General features: G+C 50.1%; 5 protein-coding genes across 5 annotated transcripts; 4 read left to right on the top strand and 1 right to left on the bottom strand.

Annotated features, from left to right (window-relative positions):
* Positions 1-389: 389 nt before the first annotated feature.
* Z518_10330 (uncharacterized protein) lies at positions 390-2104 on the top strand (the record flags this gene model as incomplete). The annotated part of the gene is made up of 4 exons (XM_013411874.1): positions 390-612; positions 663-842; positions 894-1155; positions 1201-2104. 4 exons carry the CDS (start codon positions 390-392, stop codon positions 2102-2104), a joined length of 1569 nt encoding a protein of 522 aa, XP_013267328.1.
* A 531-nt stretch (positions 2105-2635) lies between these two features.
* Positions 2636-5973, top strand: Z518_10329 (uncharacterized protein; the record flags this gene model as incomplete). Its single annotated transcript, XM_013411873.1, has 5 exons — positions 2636-2711; positions 2761-3795; positions 3856-4381; positions 4447-4751; positions 4817-5973. 5 exons carry the CDS (start codon positions 2636-2638, stop codon positions 5971-5973), a joined length of 3099 nt encoding a protein of 1032 aa, XP_013267327.1.
* A 3121-nt stretch (positions 5974-9094) lies between these two features.
* Z518_10328 (uncharacterized protein) lies at positions 9095-10431 on the top strand (the record flags this gene model as incomplete). Its single annotated transcript, XM_013411872.1, has 2 exons — positions 9095-9177; positions 9222-10431. The coding sequence occupies 2 exons, from the start codon at positions 9095-9097 to the stop codon at positions 10429-10431; spliced, it is 1293 nt and encodes a 430-aa protein (XP_013267326.1).
* Positions 10432-11146: 715 nt separating this feature from the next.
* On the top strand, positions 11147-12826 carry Z518_10327 (uncharacterized protein; the record flags this gene model as incomplete). The annotated part of the gene is made up of 1 exon (XM_013411871.1): positions 11147-12826. One exon carries the CDS (start codon positions 11147-11149, stop codon positions 12824-12826), a length of 1680 nt encoding a protein of 559 aa, XP_013267325.1.
* Positions 12827-13885: 1059 nt separating this feature from the next.
* Positions 13886-14626, bottom strand: Z518_10326 (uncharacterized protein; the record flags this gene model as incomplete). The annotated part of the gene is made up of 4 exons (XM_013411870.1): positions 13886-14332; positions 14379-14487; positions 14547-14566; positions 14621-14626. 4 exons carry the CDS (start codon positions 14624-14626, stop codon positions 13886-13888), a joined length of 582 nt encoding a protein of 193 aa, XP_013267324.1.
* Between the last annotated feature and the right edge of the window lie 614 nt (positions 14627-15240).

Below are 15240 nucleotides of genomic sequence, written 5' to 3'. Positions count from 1 at the left end.
TCATAGAATAAATGATGGACGGCCATTCTCCGGGAGACCCCAGGCCGTTTTGCCATTTTGCCTCAATATGTTTTCTCGCCTAAATTCATGGATAGGTACAGGCGTCCAATACCAAACTCCAACGGACTCGCCCACGTTTGGGGAATTCTGGAGTCTCTGCGGGGAAAAGGGAATTCGCAAGGCTGAGATCAACAATAGGATTGCTGTGAGGTTTCTCGGCAGTTGTCTACAGCACATACATGGGGTGCCGATAGCTGATTCTCTATTTAAGAAGATCCTAGCACCCATATGGCCCTCCAGACTCTCTTATTGATCCCGACTGCGGAACCTACAATTATCTTATCGCAATCTCAATATCTGCGGTCGAATTTCAGTGGGATCAGACCAAGATGTCCAAGGCAGTGGCAGGTCATGACCTTGCCGCTAATGATGTCGCAAAGGTATCGGAAATTGCGCGCTTGCTGAAACAAGACCAAACACCGTGGTACAAAAAGAAGAATCTTCGAGAACTGTACTTTTGCCTTGTGCCTGCTGCTCTTGGTGTCGAAATGACCTCCGGCTATGATGGCAGTGTCCTGAATGGCCTTCAGGCTGTGCAACCCTGGGAGGATTGTGAGTTTGCGACTTTCCGGGCATCTTCGACCTTCTTAACCCTGTTCCAGACTTCAACAATCCAAATGGTGCCTTGCTCGGTGTCATGACAGCAGCATTCTCAATCGGGGCGGTGATGGCTGTCCCCCTCGTGCCCTATGTCAACGACCGATTCGGACGAAAAGCCTGCGTAGTGACAGGCTCCAGTATCATCACTGTCGGGGCCATTTTGCAAACAGCAGCTGTGGATAGTATGTGCATCGTGTTCATAATAGTCATTGAGCTAACATTTTGCTCGGCAGTTGCCATGTTTTTGGTGGCAAGAATCATTCTCGGAATGGGAATTGTGTATGCAATCAGCGGAGCCTCCCAGCTCATCGCTGAATTGGCATACCCCAAGGAGCGATCGGTGATCACCGGATTATTCAACGAAAGTTGGTATGCGGGAGCAATTTTGGCTGCGGGTGTGACGCTTGGGACGTTTTCGTGGGAGAGCAGTTGGAGTTGGCGACTTCCCTCCTTACTCCAGCTTCTGCCATCAACATTGCAGCTTATCTTCATATGGTGAGCGCATCTGAACGGCCGTTTCCACTCGGGCTGATCTGTCAGGTTCATTCCCGAATCGCCACGTTTCCTTGTTTCACGAGACCGCCACGAAGAAGCCCTCGAAATCTTGATCCAATATCATGCTGAAGGAGACCGCTCGAGTCCTTTGGTCGCAGCAGAATTTCAACAAATTCGGGAAACCATCCGCATGGAGCTGGAGAGCACCAAGACACCCTGGAAAGAGATTGTAGCCACTGGCGTCAATCGACGACGAGTCTTCATCGCGGCTTGTGTTGGATTGTTTTCTCAATGGTCGGGAAACGGCCTTGTTAGCTATTATCTTTCGAAAGTACTCACGACGGTCGGAATAACCGAGAAAAGGACTCAGAATGAAATCAATCTTGGTCTGTCGTGCTGGAACCTCATTACCGGAGTCACGGGGGCCCTCCTGGCGCATATCCTCCCACGCCGACGCCAGTACCTGACTTCATATACGGGAATGACCGTCATGTTCGCATGCTGGACCGCGGCCTCGGCGACTTATTCCAAGGACCACACGAACCATTCGGCCGCCATTGCAGTTGTCGCCCTCATCTTTATCTACTACGCGTTCTACAACCTCATGATGCCGCTGACTTACATCTTTATCTGCGAAGTCTTCCCGTTCATACATCGCAGCAAAGGTGTGGCCATAACTCAGTTTTTCTCTCGTGGAGGCAGCGCATTCAATCAATTTGTCAACCCGATTGGCCTCCAGAATATAACGTGGCATTATTATATCGTGTACGTCGTCTGGCTCGCTATCGAGACAACCACAATCTTCTTCATATATCCAGAAACGAAAGGACCTAGTCTTGAGGAGGTTGCGATGGTCATGGAAGGCAACAATGCAAAAGTCGAAGTCATTGAGATTGGAGCCCTGACAGGGAAGAGTGGGGTTGACGTTCAAGAGGTCGAGAAAGTGTGAAATGAAGAGCACGATAATCATTGACCTAGCTGGTCGGCGATGGTCGCTCCCGAGGACGAAAATCCGCATCAAACAGCGAAAACTCTCAAGAGTCAAATACGTCCGTGATAAATATAAATATAATATTTAAATCTCGACATCAGCACTCGTACCCGTTTGATGGTCAACATTTAGCACGAACAGTAAGGGGCCAGTGCATCGAATTGCCCGTGATTGAATTCGACCCCGTTGCGCTCACAACTGGAACAACATTAACCGCTAACTAGGATCGCTCCCTTGGATCCCTTTTTAGGGTGCAATGGTCGAACCCACCAGGGATGGCATCCCTCGTCAAGGATTTGTGGGTCACAACGCTCCGTATGATTAGCCCCTCCCTACCTGAAACCCCGTTTTGACTCCCGCTTTCAACGTATCCCGGGCGTTGAAAGCTTGGTCAGCGGGACGCCTGACTTGGCCCCAAGGCAATAAAAACAGCTCCTCTGATCCCTCATCTAATATTTCTCAATTATTTCGTGACCTTCTCGCACGAAAATGTCCGAAAGGACTCGTGTGAAACGCTTGGTGGTGTGTGTCGATGCGGAAGAAGTTTCTGCAGATGGGACATTAGGTGCGAGAGTTATGCGACGCCATCGATGCGATCACACTGACTGGCAAAGGGTACGGAAACACCAGTAACATCTTCAGACTCAAGAGTATCATTCCTACTGCCATCTGTTATGATGCACAAGGTCGGGAGGTCGAACAAATTGTTCGCTACTGCCGAGCGGTTCAGGATGGGCCAAGTCTGGTTGAGAAGCTGAAAGGCCGGTCCTCATCACCCTACTATGAGCAACAGATCAAAGATATAGTGAAAGAGGCATGTGAGACCCTAGAAGAGCCGACAGATGAACTGTTCCTCTATGGCTATGGCCGCGGAGCATTTATCGTGCGTGCCGTCGCCGGAATCCTTGGGACGATGCGATTGCCCAAGAGGACATCTCTCCGACATTTCGACACACTCTACAAAAGTACTTTGGACGTATTCAGGGCGCGACACGAAGACGACAACAGAAATGGACCCAGAATTATCGAGTTCCTCACCTCTCACACCACTCTTCCTCCGCAAATCCAATTTGTTGGTGCATTTGACACCGTGAAGTATACGGCCGAGGGAAGCATGCATGATTTATCACTGGTAGGGTCTATTCGAAACATGAGGCACGCATTGGCACTCAATGAAACACGAGCGCAACTGAATCCCGAGATTATCCAAGTTCCCGCCTCGCAAGAAATGCAAGGACGAAGTCTTGTCCAAGCGTGGTTCATGGGGTCTCATCAAGACATTGGGGGCGGTGCACGTCACGACGGCTTGTCTTTGTACCCGCTACAGTGGATGATCGTGGAAAGTGTGAGAGCTGGACTCATCATACAATCCGGAGGTGAGGAGAAAAAGAAGACGGAGGCGCCCCTCGCTTTAGCTTTCCCTCAGTATGCGGGTGATATCCCTAAACTTGATGGGGATGAGAAAATTGAGTGGCGAATCCGTTTCACAAACGGGATTCAGATCAGTCTTTACGATCTTCAGAGCCTCCATGGAGGCTCTTCTGATGAAGATCAAACGCACACCGTCCACATCAACAGCTCCAATATGATATACAATAGCCAGCGCAAGGTTTTTGGAGCCAAGGAATTGATCGGTTGGTGCGACACGGGTAGGTCGCGATTTTCAGGATCCGCCTTGCGCATCGAATGCACGGACTGACCTTGGACAGCGAGCTATGGTACCATTATTCATCCTTCGGTGTTTTGCTTGCTCGATAGATATCCAAGGTTTTATGAGCAGTCTCGATTCAAGTCGATGAAGAAGAACCTAGCCGATTACCGCGATCGTTGTTTGCAAGGCGAGGAAGGGCGCCTGCCTCCTTGGCTGGAAGGCTTGCAATTGCAAGAAAGTGGCGTGAAAGCATTCAGAATCCTTGTCTGCGGCAAGACTGGTGTTGGGAAGTCAACTTTGATCAACAAGATTTTCGGTGTGGAGATGGTAATATCTTCCCAAATGATGGCCTCCACCAAGAGATTTGCCGCTGATGATGCAGTTCAGACCGAGGAGTCCAACTCCTACAAACAAGGGGATCACAACATCAACCAAGCCTTTGAATCACCCAATCATCCCGGTTTAATGATTCATGATTCTCGAGGTTGGCAGGCCGGAAGCGATAAAGAACTCGAATTGATCGCGAAATTTCTTCGCCATCGAGCATTTCAGCGCGATCCGGCCGAAGCCCTTCATGTTATTTGGTAAGTCGTAACTTGACCGTATATTTCTTCCCGTTTCTGGGTTGACTCACCCCAACGTCTTCCAGGTTTTGCGTGGATTCCGATGTCAGTCGCATCGAAGATGCGGACAAGAGGACATTTGAAACAATTGCGCAATTCTCCCACAACGTTCCGGTTTTCGTCGTTGGTACTAAAAAGGATAAGCTGATTGCCTACCGGAAGATCAAGCTACTGGAGAAGTACATGGAACAGACCAACAACTATCAAGAGTCAAGTCGATTGGCGAACGAGGAGGCAAGCAAACTCGCAGATGAGCAATTCATGGCACTCCGCGATGAGTTGTCACAAATCAAGCACTACAAGGCAGACGGATACTGTTGCCTTTCCAAAGGTACGGCTTTCGCGACTGTTGTAACTTCGGCGATAACAGAACTGATGGGGATTTTCCTTTTCCAGATGATGACCAAGGAGTCAGAAAGCTCTTGACCCAAACCTTGGAACTAATAACCGATGACCGAGTTCGTCTCTTCTGCGTGGCCGCGCAAGTCGTTGACGTTGAGCAAAAAATTGACTCGGCAATTACAGAATGTATGCGGCTAGGTATGCACGCGGTTCGAACTGCAATGGTCCCTCTTCCACTTTCCAGCGCCGTTGGGACACCCACTGTTGCTAGGATTCTTTGCGAACATATTCTTCAATGCTTCGGATTTCCCAAGGCCGTGCCAGATGCCGTCGAAGACATCATGACGAGAATTGTGCTAGGCCACCTTAAGAGTTTCATGACGGTGACTATGGTAGAGTTCGTTGGAGTCGGCGTGGTGACTGCCGGTGTGGTGGTGGGCACGATGGGCGCTGGGGGTGCTCTCGCTCTCGCCCTGTGTATCCTCGCCGCCCCTCCCACGGCAAGGATGTTGTTTAAATGCGCCTGTGATATGATTCTCATCCTCGAGCGAGCTTTTCGGTACCAGGGCAAGTTTGTTTCGGTGAAGCAAATTGAGGACGCCGCACTTTACTATACCACGGCAATGACCAAAACCTTTGCGGGAAAGGAATTGTTACTGCAAAAGCATGTCCACAATGAGGTTGATCGACTTATTCCTCTGACCAAATTGTCTGCCGGAGTGAGATTTAGCAGACTGAGACCTGGGTTGGAAGAAATCATTTACAAGAATCGATTTGGAAAGGAGGCCCTGGGGAAACAACAAGAACAAGACTCGTCGTCCATGGTTCCAGAAATCGGCGGAAAAGAGGTTTTCGAGTTGGACGCCGCCGCCGCAACCGCCGTGGAACTTGATAGCCAGAAAAGTCAAATTGCAGAACTGCCAGCCGAGGTGCATGTACCAGCAGTCGCCGCCAAAGACTCTCCCAAGCTCCGATCTAACACCAGCAACACGACAACCACCGACGATCTGTTGAGCTGGGATGAGAGAACGAGCATAACGCAGACACTGAGTGATATGGAACTGAAAAGCGAGCTTTCGCCTGTGTCGCCTTTGTCGTCACAGGCAAACCAGACCACGGTAGAGAGGGTGAAGAGCGAGAATCTCTTGGCCCGAGGAACCCGCATGTTTTCGTCGAAATTCAGGTTGAAGAAGTCCAAGACACAGGTTTGAGTTGCAGTATTTGTTTTCTATGCGGTATGCAATATACGACGTAAAAGACGAGATTCCCGATAAGAGTGGTGTTGAATTTGGAAGCGTCAAAGTGGGATATAAACGACGGAAAGAGTTAAGGTTGCATATAACTTTAACAAGTTCAGTCGGGTGTTTGTTTCATTGTCGATCAACCCAGGAATTTCGGTGCCCCAAGTCGCCATTTCCGGCGTTTTGGGTGTCGTTGTCGTTGCCGGCCCCTTTAGCACCCGGCTCTTAAACCCTGACGCGATCGAAGGTACCGAATACGCCAATCTTTCACGATATCAAGCGCATCATGGATGGGGGCGTACCAGCTCCCTCTCTGTCCATCTTCTTCGTCACTTCACCACTCACGGGATCCTACGCTCCAGCTGGACATGATCATGAGCTTTCGTCACCGGATAATAGCGTACCGACACCATCTATAGATGTGAGCATTCCATTACGGAGTTGCCTCGCACGAGGCGAATACGCTTTGAGCTCCTAGATTATGAATTCTGTTGCTGTTTGAAATCACCAGGACAAAATTCCACGCTCCAGTCTTCCACTCCGCTTCGGAGTAGTCCCTAGTCCAGCCTCATCCGACAGCTGCTGACAGTCCTTGTCCATGCTTGCGAGAAGAGAAACCACGCCGAAACCTCCATCGATAGGTGAGCTGGGCCACTGGAGAACAGGGAAGAGAAAACCAACCGAACAGAAGCAATGGATTCAGAAGTACCAGCCAGATGTACCGGTCTCTCTTGATTGTGACTGCTCCCTTCTGGCTGCTCATGAGTCTGTTGTAAAGCCGTGTTGACCTTTGTGCTTCGGAAAGAAATTGGGCGGGTTGGGATCCCGAGTCTCTGGTCCCCAAAAACGCAACAAATCGTGCCTAGGCTGCTAGAGCTGGCGGCATCGCATCTTAACATTTGGGGTATGACTGGCAATATTGAAACCTTCCAGCAAGGTACCACTGGGCGAAGGAGCAGGGAGAAAGGGGCTGTCAGACTGGCGGACGAGAGAGTGGGTCAGCGTCAAGCCGAGACTCACACTGTCCGTGCAAAAGTCGGTAAAGATGGGACATGTACAGCCCAAAGTGCTCAGCCAAGAGTTTCGAACGTCATTTACTGATCAAAAATTGCAGTACAAGTACTAGTCTTCATGAGGCGGAGGATTGATACGGCGAGCCTTCACTGGACATCGGGCGCACTCCAAGCGATCAAAACACTCCCAAAGAAAGCGGCTATATGCTGGAGGCTCTGACTTTAAAGGTTAGCTGCCATATTTAATCGCCACATCGACTTCTCTAAGCCTCTGGCAACGTGATGCGACAACCCGAAAGGTCGAAGAGTGGCCTTGGTGGGCAAGTTTTCTGTGACCTGAATAAATTGCAACCTTGTCAGCACCCACTTCGCTTTGCATAGCTTTGTTGGACCAATCCTTTCCCCATATTTTTGGGAAGAAACGACTCAGGCGGCAACATCGATCCGCGACGAAGACATTCGCCAACAAAAATTCTGCGAGTAGTCTGAGAAGAGCTTCAAAGGGCAAGTGGCACATGGAGAATGAGACTCTGCGTTTCAAGAGAACTGCAACATCGCTGGAAAATTCAGACCCTGCGAGCCGTGTGCTATCAGGAGACAGGGGTTGAGACAAGAGTCGAGGACAATGGCGAAGCTTATGACAGCGACATGGATGATGGTTAAGAGGCGATGCATTGCGTGGAGTTGTCGACGGAGGGCTGGTTGCGATATCGAGCGAGTGTTGAGTCCAGTGTCCAGTGTCATCTTCCTCGTGTCTCGCTTATCCGGAATAGGCCAGCATTTTTGCCATACATAATGATGCACCTAGTCGTCTCCACCACCCTGCTGTTGACATCGAACTGGGACAAGTGGCTGGGCTCGATTTGCTCGCGTACGGTTGCAAGATACGTTGAACGTCTCCACCACGGCTGTATTCTGGAATTATCATTTGGCGCATCGTTGCAATGTGGTATCTGATCGCCAAACAGAAGAGTCTCAAAGCTCTCATTGTGACAGCACGGGCAAGCCCACAATAGCCAGAGCGGGTAAATGTAAAGGGAGACCGTTGGAAATGGTGATGGGGCAAAGGGCGATATTTCAATATCTGCAAAAGGCCAAGTCGGGTCGCGCATCGCATCGCTCGCTAAAATTGCCTACATTAGCCCTCGACCAGAGGCAGGGAAACAGCAGCTGATGATGCGCACAACCTGGGGCACCGCTTTCAGTGTTGGGTAAATTTTGGACGTTGCCGGAGTTGCTCTACAGAGATGGAGGAACAATCCGGTGTTCTTGGAATCTCTGTATTCCATGAGATTCGCCATACCATCGATGCCAGAGTGTCATGGTCAAGACAGAACCTGGAGACGGATAATTATGAGGCTCATTGGCACCTCTATCATCCTCTTCGGTGGTTCCATATGCTTGAATGGAACTTTGGCTCTGGAACAGGGTATGTCACTCTTCTTCTGCTTGCTTCGTACCAGTGCTCTCGACCAAAGGTTTCCTACTACTTCCCCATGATTGGGTGATGGCTGATCGCACGTGACAGATCCTCGCAAGAGGTGTGAAATATGCCAAGGCGCTAGTAACTGGGAATAAAAGCGGCATTCGGCACGCCCTCACTTAGTTAGCTACCAGTACAATTCCACTCGTTATCCGTGCTTAGTGTGTCTTTCTCATGCCAGAACATGAGGCGAAGGGCAGGTCGGAGCAGGTTGCCGGATTGGATGAAGATGCGAGGTAACCAGGCACATGACTCGAGCAAAAGGCCATCCAGTCGTCCAACCTTCGGCTGACTTGCCCTGGCACTGCTTGAGTGGGATTCCAGGTCGCTAAAGGCAGTCGAGGCCTTCTGCTAATGAACACTTGGGCGACACTAACTCGTTACGAAAAGTACCTGCGTCACGCGCGCAGACTCAACAACCAACATTTTGCCAAATCCATTGCTTCAAACCCACCAAATTTTCCTCACGCTTTTATTGCTTTTGACACTCTGAATGCTTTTGACTTCTAGTCCAGTTTTCTTTCTTCGATTCTCTAGATTGTCTGTTTCTCTCCGATCCTTATCTTGTCTACCCAAATCCTCCAGCCCCGTCAGAATGGACGGGCTCCGAATCAAAATGTCCGGCCTCACGCCCTACGTCAGGAAACACAAAGTCACAGTTATAGGTTCGGGCAACTGGTATGACCAAACCCTCACTGCCTGATCTTGGCTGACACAAGCAGGGGCTCAACTATATCCAAAGTTGTTGCCGAAAACACGGCGGAACACCCTGAGCTGTTCGAGCGAGATGTGCAGATGTGGGTGTATGAAGAGGAGGTTCAGCTGGACCAAAAATCGAAACATTATAATGAATCCTCAGAGCTGAGTCACAGGCCACAGAAGCTCACCAGGCTCATCAATACCTTTCATGAGAACGTCAAGTACCTCCCTGGAATAACCCTTCCCCATAACGTCATCGCCAATCCTTCTCTCACGGACGCCGTGAAGGATTCCTCGATTCTCATCTTCAATATGCCCCACCAGTTTATTCTGAACATCTGCAAACAACTTCGAGGTCATATTCTCCCTTTCGCTCGAGGCATCTCTTGTATCAAAGGTGTCAACGTTCGCGAATCTTCCATTAGCCTATTTTCCGAAACAATAGGGTCAGAGTTAGGCATATACTGTGGTGCCTTGTCCGGTGCAAACATTGCCAGTGAGATTGCGCAAGAGAAGTTCTCCGAGACCACAATCGCTTATGACCCTCCCCCAATGGATTCACAAGCTCCCACACCATCTACATCTCAAGGCCCCAGTCCGGCTTCTAGTCACGTAGACTTGACCAAGCTAGTTCATAAGGATGTATCGGGCAACCCGTCCAAAGTCAAACTTCGACCTCTTCCTCCCGAGTATCATGCAATTGATCATGACACGATCAAGAAGTTGTTCCATCGACGATACTTCCATGTTCGTGTTGTCTCCGACGTCGCTGGAGTGTCTCTGGGAGGGGCTCTTAAAAACATCGTGGCTGTTGCTGCCGGTTGGGTCGACGGTCTTGGTTGGGGTGACAATGCCAAAGCCGCCGTTATGCGAGTGGGCCTTCTCGAGATGAGAGAGTTTGGCAACCGGTTCTTCCCCAACACCATACAGCCAGATACTTTCACTGTTGAGTCAGCCGGTGTGGCTGATTTGATCACCACGTGCTCGGGAGGCCGAAACCATCGATGCGCCAAAATGAGTATTCAAGAAGGAAAATCCATCGAAGAAATCGAAGCAAGAGAGCTTAATGGACAGAAGCTACAAGGAGCTCTTACCGCTGTGGAAGTCAACACGTTCCTCAAGAGTCAAGCGCTGGAGAAGGACTTCCCTCTCTTCACTGCCGTCTACAACATCTTACAGGGCAAGGACAAAGTGGAACACCTACCGGATCTGATCGAACCGGAAGACGAGTAAGTTGCCAAAAAGAAACCCCGTTTCGATTGGTTTTATGTTTTCTTGTTTCCCATGACCGGGTCATTCGTTCAGTCGAGATATATTCACTCCTTCCTGGGAATGACTCGGATCTTGCTATATAGCACATGCGTCGGTGGAATGTCGAGCTATTTTATGTAAGCATGACATGATGCAATTGCATTGATTGATACCCCCCAGGGTTTGAGGGATGATGAGAGTTGGCATTCGAGTTGGCATTATTGGACTCAAAATCAGAGTGTTCTCGGTCTATGGATGGGATGGGATGGGATGGAACAGATGAGAGATGACCGGGGTGGGCACAGAGGCAAGGGCAGGACTCAGGACCATCCATTCATCATCATCACCCAAATTATGGACGAATTTCATTTCTCATCGTGATTTCTCTGTCTTGGGACCTGATGTTATGGTGTCGTTCGTTGACTGAGGTGTAGATAGGTCTACTACCACCCCCGCTACTGCTTCTAGCATATCAGCGCCCTCGAAATCCATTCTTTCGATCCCATCTGCTTCGCAACACCCTGTTTCCTTGACTTCTGAATCAAAAGACGCCACTTCGCCGTCACCCGAACCTGCTACTTCTTCTATTCCCGCTCCGACATCGACGTCCATCATGCAACCAGATGCAGATCCAACACAGCTTCCCCTTCCCCTGTCATCCACTCCGGTATTAACATCTTTCTCTACTACTCCCTGTATGTCGCCACTCCTGCCCGCCCCTCCCCTCGCCTCAGGCCGGTATAATCGCCAACTCCTCCTCCCCCAACTCCGGCTCTCAGGTCAACTCCGGCTCCTCGACGCCAAAGTCCTCCTCATTGGCCTCGGGGGGCTCGGGTCCCCTGCCTCCCTCTACCTTGCAGGCGCTGGAGTGGGGACCTTGGGCCTCATGGACGGCGATACGGTCGAGCTCGGCAACCTGCACCGGCAGATCGGGCACAGCGAAGCGGCCGCTCAGGCAAGGTTGTCGAAAGTACAGAGCACCATGCAGCGGTGTCGGGAGGTCAATTCAAGTATAAACTACGCCATGCACGAAGAGAGGGCTCGTGCGGAGAATGTACTCGAGATCGTGGCACAGTATGATCTCGTGCTCGACTGTACAGATAATCCGGCTACGAGATATCTCATTTCGGATGCGTGTGTGGTGCTGAGGAAAGTGCTGATTAGTGGTGCGGCGCAGAGGGGGGAAGGGATGATGGTAGTCTTGAATTCACCACCAATTTCTTATCGTCGGTCTCTTATTGACAGTGAACGAGAAACGGCGCGGGAGACGATAGAGAAGGGGCCATGCTACAGGTGCGTGTTTCCTCGTCCACCGCCCCCAGAGATGGTACGTGGGTGCAGTGAGATCGGCATTCTAGGCCCCGTCGTCGGCGTCATTGGGACATTGATGGCGAGTGAAGCCATTAAAATTATTGTTGATGGTGGACATTCTCAGCCGACCTCTGGGGCTGTGAGGGGTTTGGCGATTGGCCGTCCGGAACAAAAGCAAACACAAAATCAACCACCAGCACATATGCAAAGTGAGCAGAAGCAAAAACAAAAACAGGCAACAGGTCACACGATGCTTTTATACAACACATACTCCGCGGACCCACGCGGGATGTTCCGAACAATCACGCTGCGTGGGCGGCGGAAGGACTGCACAGCATGTGGGGATGACGAGGCTCTTGCCCGTAAGGGCTTGAACAGGATCTCTGCCGAGAACATCGCGCAGGGTCGCTTAGATTATCAGGCTTTCTGTGGCATGGAAGAGGATGTCAAGGTCCTCGGGGAGAAAGAAAGGGTTGAGGCAAGAGAGTTTCTTGACGCAATATATTCACATTCAAATTCGTCATATTTGGAGCAGGTCGAAGAGAGAAATGGATCTGCGAAGGAAAGCGGCAAATGCAGGGGAATAGTGATCGATGTCCGCGAAGAGCACGAGTATGAACTTGGGCCGAAAGTCCGAGGGAGCGTGAATATCCCGATGTCGCGGATCCAGAGGCTTGGAGGAGCGGCATTCGACGGTCTCGTTCTGGGTTGTCTGGATGAGAGGGTGGATGGAGGTATGGTGGATCAAGAGATGCATATTCCTGTCACAAAATGTAATGGGTTCCGCAACGCCGGGTTACAGGATGATGGACAATATCCACACGCTGAACTGTATCCCAACGGCGACGCAGAAGACATTAACGAGGAAGACCCGGAATCAGTATACTTCGTCTGTCAACGCGGGAACGATAGCCAAATCGCGGCGAAGAAGCTGATTGAGCGGATCAAAGCTGAGGCGGAGACAGCAGACAACGGTGTGTCGCCGATTAAAAGGAAGAAATGGGGATGGATCGGTGATGTCAAGGGAGGATATGTCGCGATGGAGAAGCATTTGAACGTATCATAACATTCGAGTTAAGACCTGGATGAATGATGGCAATGAAATCATTGCGATTTTGGTTGTGATACCCATCCGTCATCCTGCTATAGAGAGAAAGGTGAATGTACTCGAAATGACCGGTCTCAGAAGACCTGAAATCGACAAATCCCCTAGGCGTAACCAATCAGTCAGCTTTGCGTTCTGAATGAAATCAAAGCCAAAAATCTCGGAGCAGGCAGTTTGGTCGAAAAGCTTTAACAATCTCAGAAGGGGAAAGAAAGAGGTTTTCGCATTGACAAACGAGGAGTTCGCCTCGACCAAAAAAAGTGAATCAGCCAAAGGTGGTATCATCATGTGATTGTTTTGCTTGTAGCTGTAAGCTTTGCAAACGCCTCGACTCGACTGGACGAGTGTAGGACAGCAGGAAAGCGTGAGATAAAAGAGGAATGCGGTCGAGTCATACCTCTTGAATTGGACTTTTGGTCAAATGTCATCCGATGGTAGTTTATGGAACCTATATCAGCCCCTCATGGCTGCATACTTCGATAGCGGCAAATGTGTATCAATGGATAGAACTCGGAGAGCATGAGGACAAATTGGATAGCCTTTGCTCATAATTTGACATGGCATGCAGGAAGAAAAGAGGAAGAAATTGAGCACCAGAAAAAGTAAGGCGCCAAGGGAAATCATTTCACGTGATTGAGTTTTAGCCTCGCCATGCGCAGCCTCGTCCCCCAAGGGGTTGGCCACCGAGTGCTGAGAGCCCGAGATCGTAGCAGCCTGGGTAGGTCGATAGACCTTGCACAAGCGGAATCCCAGGCTGTCTTTGAAAACCTTGCCCGTGCCTATATTCATACCATTTCATATCTATCATTTTCCCCATTACGCGTTACTTTTGCATCAACGAAAATGGTCATCATCTAGATATCGGTCTTCATCAAGACTCCCGGCTCCGTGAAGAGTCTATCCTTGGTGGACTCTTGGATTTCCTGCTTGGATGGGGGGAATTGCTAATTCTGTTCAAGCCGGTACTTTCAGGCTGATATTCTCTTTACGCACAAAGCAAGCCAATGGGAAAATGTAGACTTACGATCTTCTCTTCTCACCTTCCCGTCTGAAATCGTCGATGATTCGTAGCATTTCCTTTCTCCCTGCAGCTGCATCCACCGTTCTTCCCCCAAGGCTCATACTAACTTTGGCATCTGTCCTCACCATCAACAATCTTTTGAGCAGCAGATGTCTCATGTTCAGGCAGACGAATACTCCGCAGTCAGATGAGTTGTCCTGGAGGGGACTATCGGTCAATTGGATAAATCGCAGGGGTTTGTTGATTAATGTGGCAAGCTTCCTCGTGACGTAGGCGGCTTCCTGTTGATTGCCTGGAGGCATGGAATCGTAGTGGAAGGCCACTCCATCGACGATCGAGACGAGAAGCAATGACCAATGTGTTCCACCCTCAGCCACAGTGACCGAATGATTGTCGTTGATGGGGAGGAATATGTGTGACACGTTGCTGAAGTCGGGGAGAGCATCCTGAGGAATTAGCGTCCCTGTTGATTCCTTCGATTTGGGAGTATACCTTTATCGTCCGAGGATCAGGTGTTTGCATGAGCATGAATGACATGGCCGGCCGAAGAAGTACAATATGGGAGTGCGTAAAGTTTGCGAGATACTCGCGTTCCAGGTACCTAAAGCATTCTTTTTGTCAGATATTCTTACTCATTGTAATCGCCCAACACTGTCATACTCTTCCCAGAACGCGATCACCTATATCCTCGTCAGTGTTTCTACCCCCCGGCAACAATCTGATATTCTCAAAACCAACATTGTCTGTCAACCAGTCACTTTTCAAAACCGATATATCTTCTCTTGTCACTATTCTCAATTCTCAGTGAGGATCGATGGGTGGGAAAAGAACAGGGACCGACACCGAACATCATAATCTGTACCACCACGGTTGGTTAGCGGAACAAGCACCCGAGCAGGAGAAACTCACAACTGAGGTAGGCATCTTCTGGGGCAAACTTTGGATCCATTGCAGTTAGCTATGATCTTCCGGAGCCAACTATGAACTGCAGACTCGACAAGATATCGACAGAGGGACACGATCGGGGCAAGGTAAAGCCGGAGGCCTGGGGAACAAACGAAACCAGGGACGCACGACATGGAATGCGGCGCACATACCGATCTCCCAAAAGCCCGACTCATTCGACCACCAAACGGATGGAGGTCCGGCATTATTGTAGTTTTGTCTAGTTCAGGCGTTCAGAGGTTGAGAGTCTTGCGTATCGAGCGTCGGGTGGACTGCGAGGGGGAAAAGGTTCCGTAGGCGGAGGAGAGACACAACGTCAGGCTGCGGTTTTGAGAGAACCGCGGAAGATGAAGTGCTCGGTTCACGGCAAATGCTTCCCTAGATCAAGCAACAAATAATAGAAAGAGGC

Source organism: Rhinocladiella mackenziei, assembly GCF_000835555.1.
Source record: "Rhinocladiella mackenziei CBS 650.93 unplaced genomic scaffold supercont1.9, whole genome shotgun sequence".
NCBI lineage: Eukaryota > Fungi > Ascomycota > Eurotiomycetes > Chaetothyriales > Herpotrichiellaceae > Rhinocladiella > Rhinocladiella mackenziei.
Note: the sequence above shows the minus strand (reverse complement) of the source record. Positions and strands in the feature narration are given on the sequence as shown.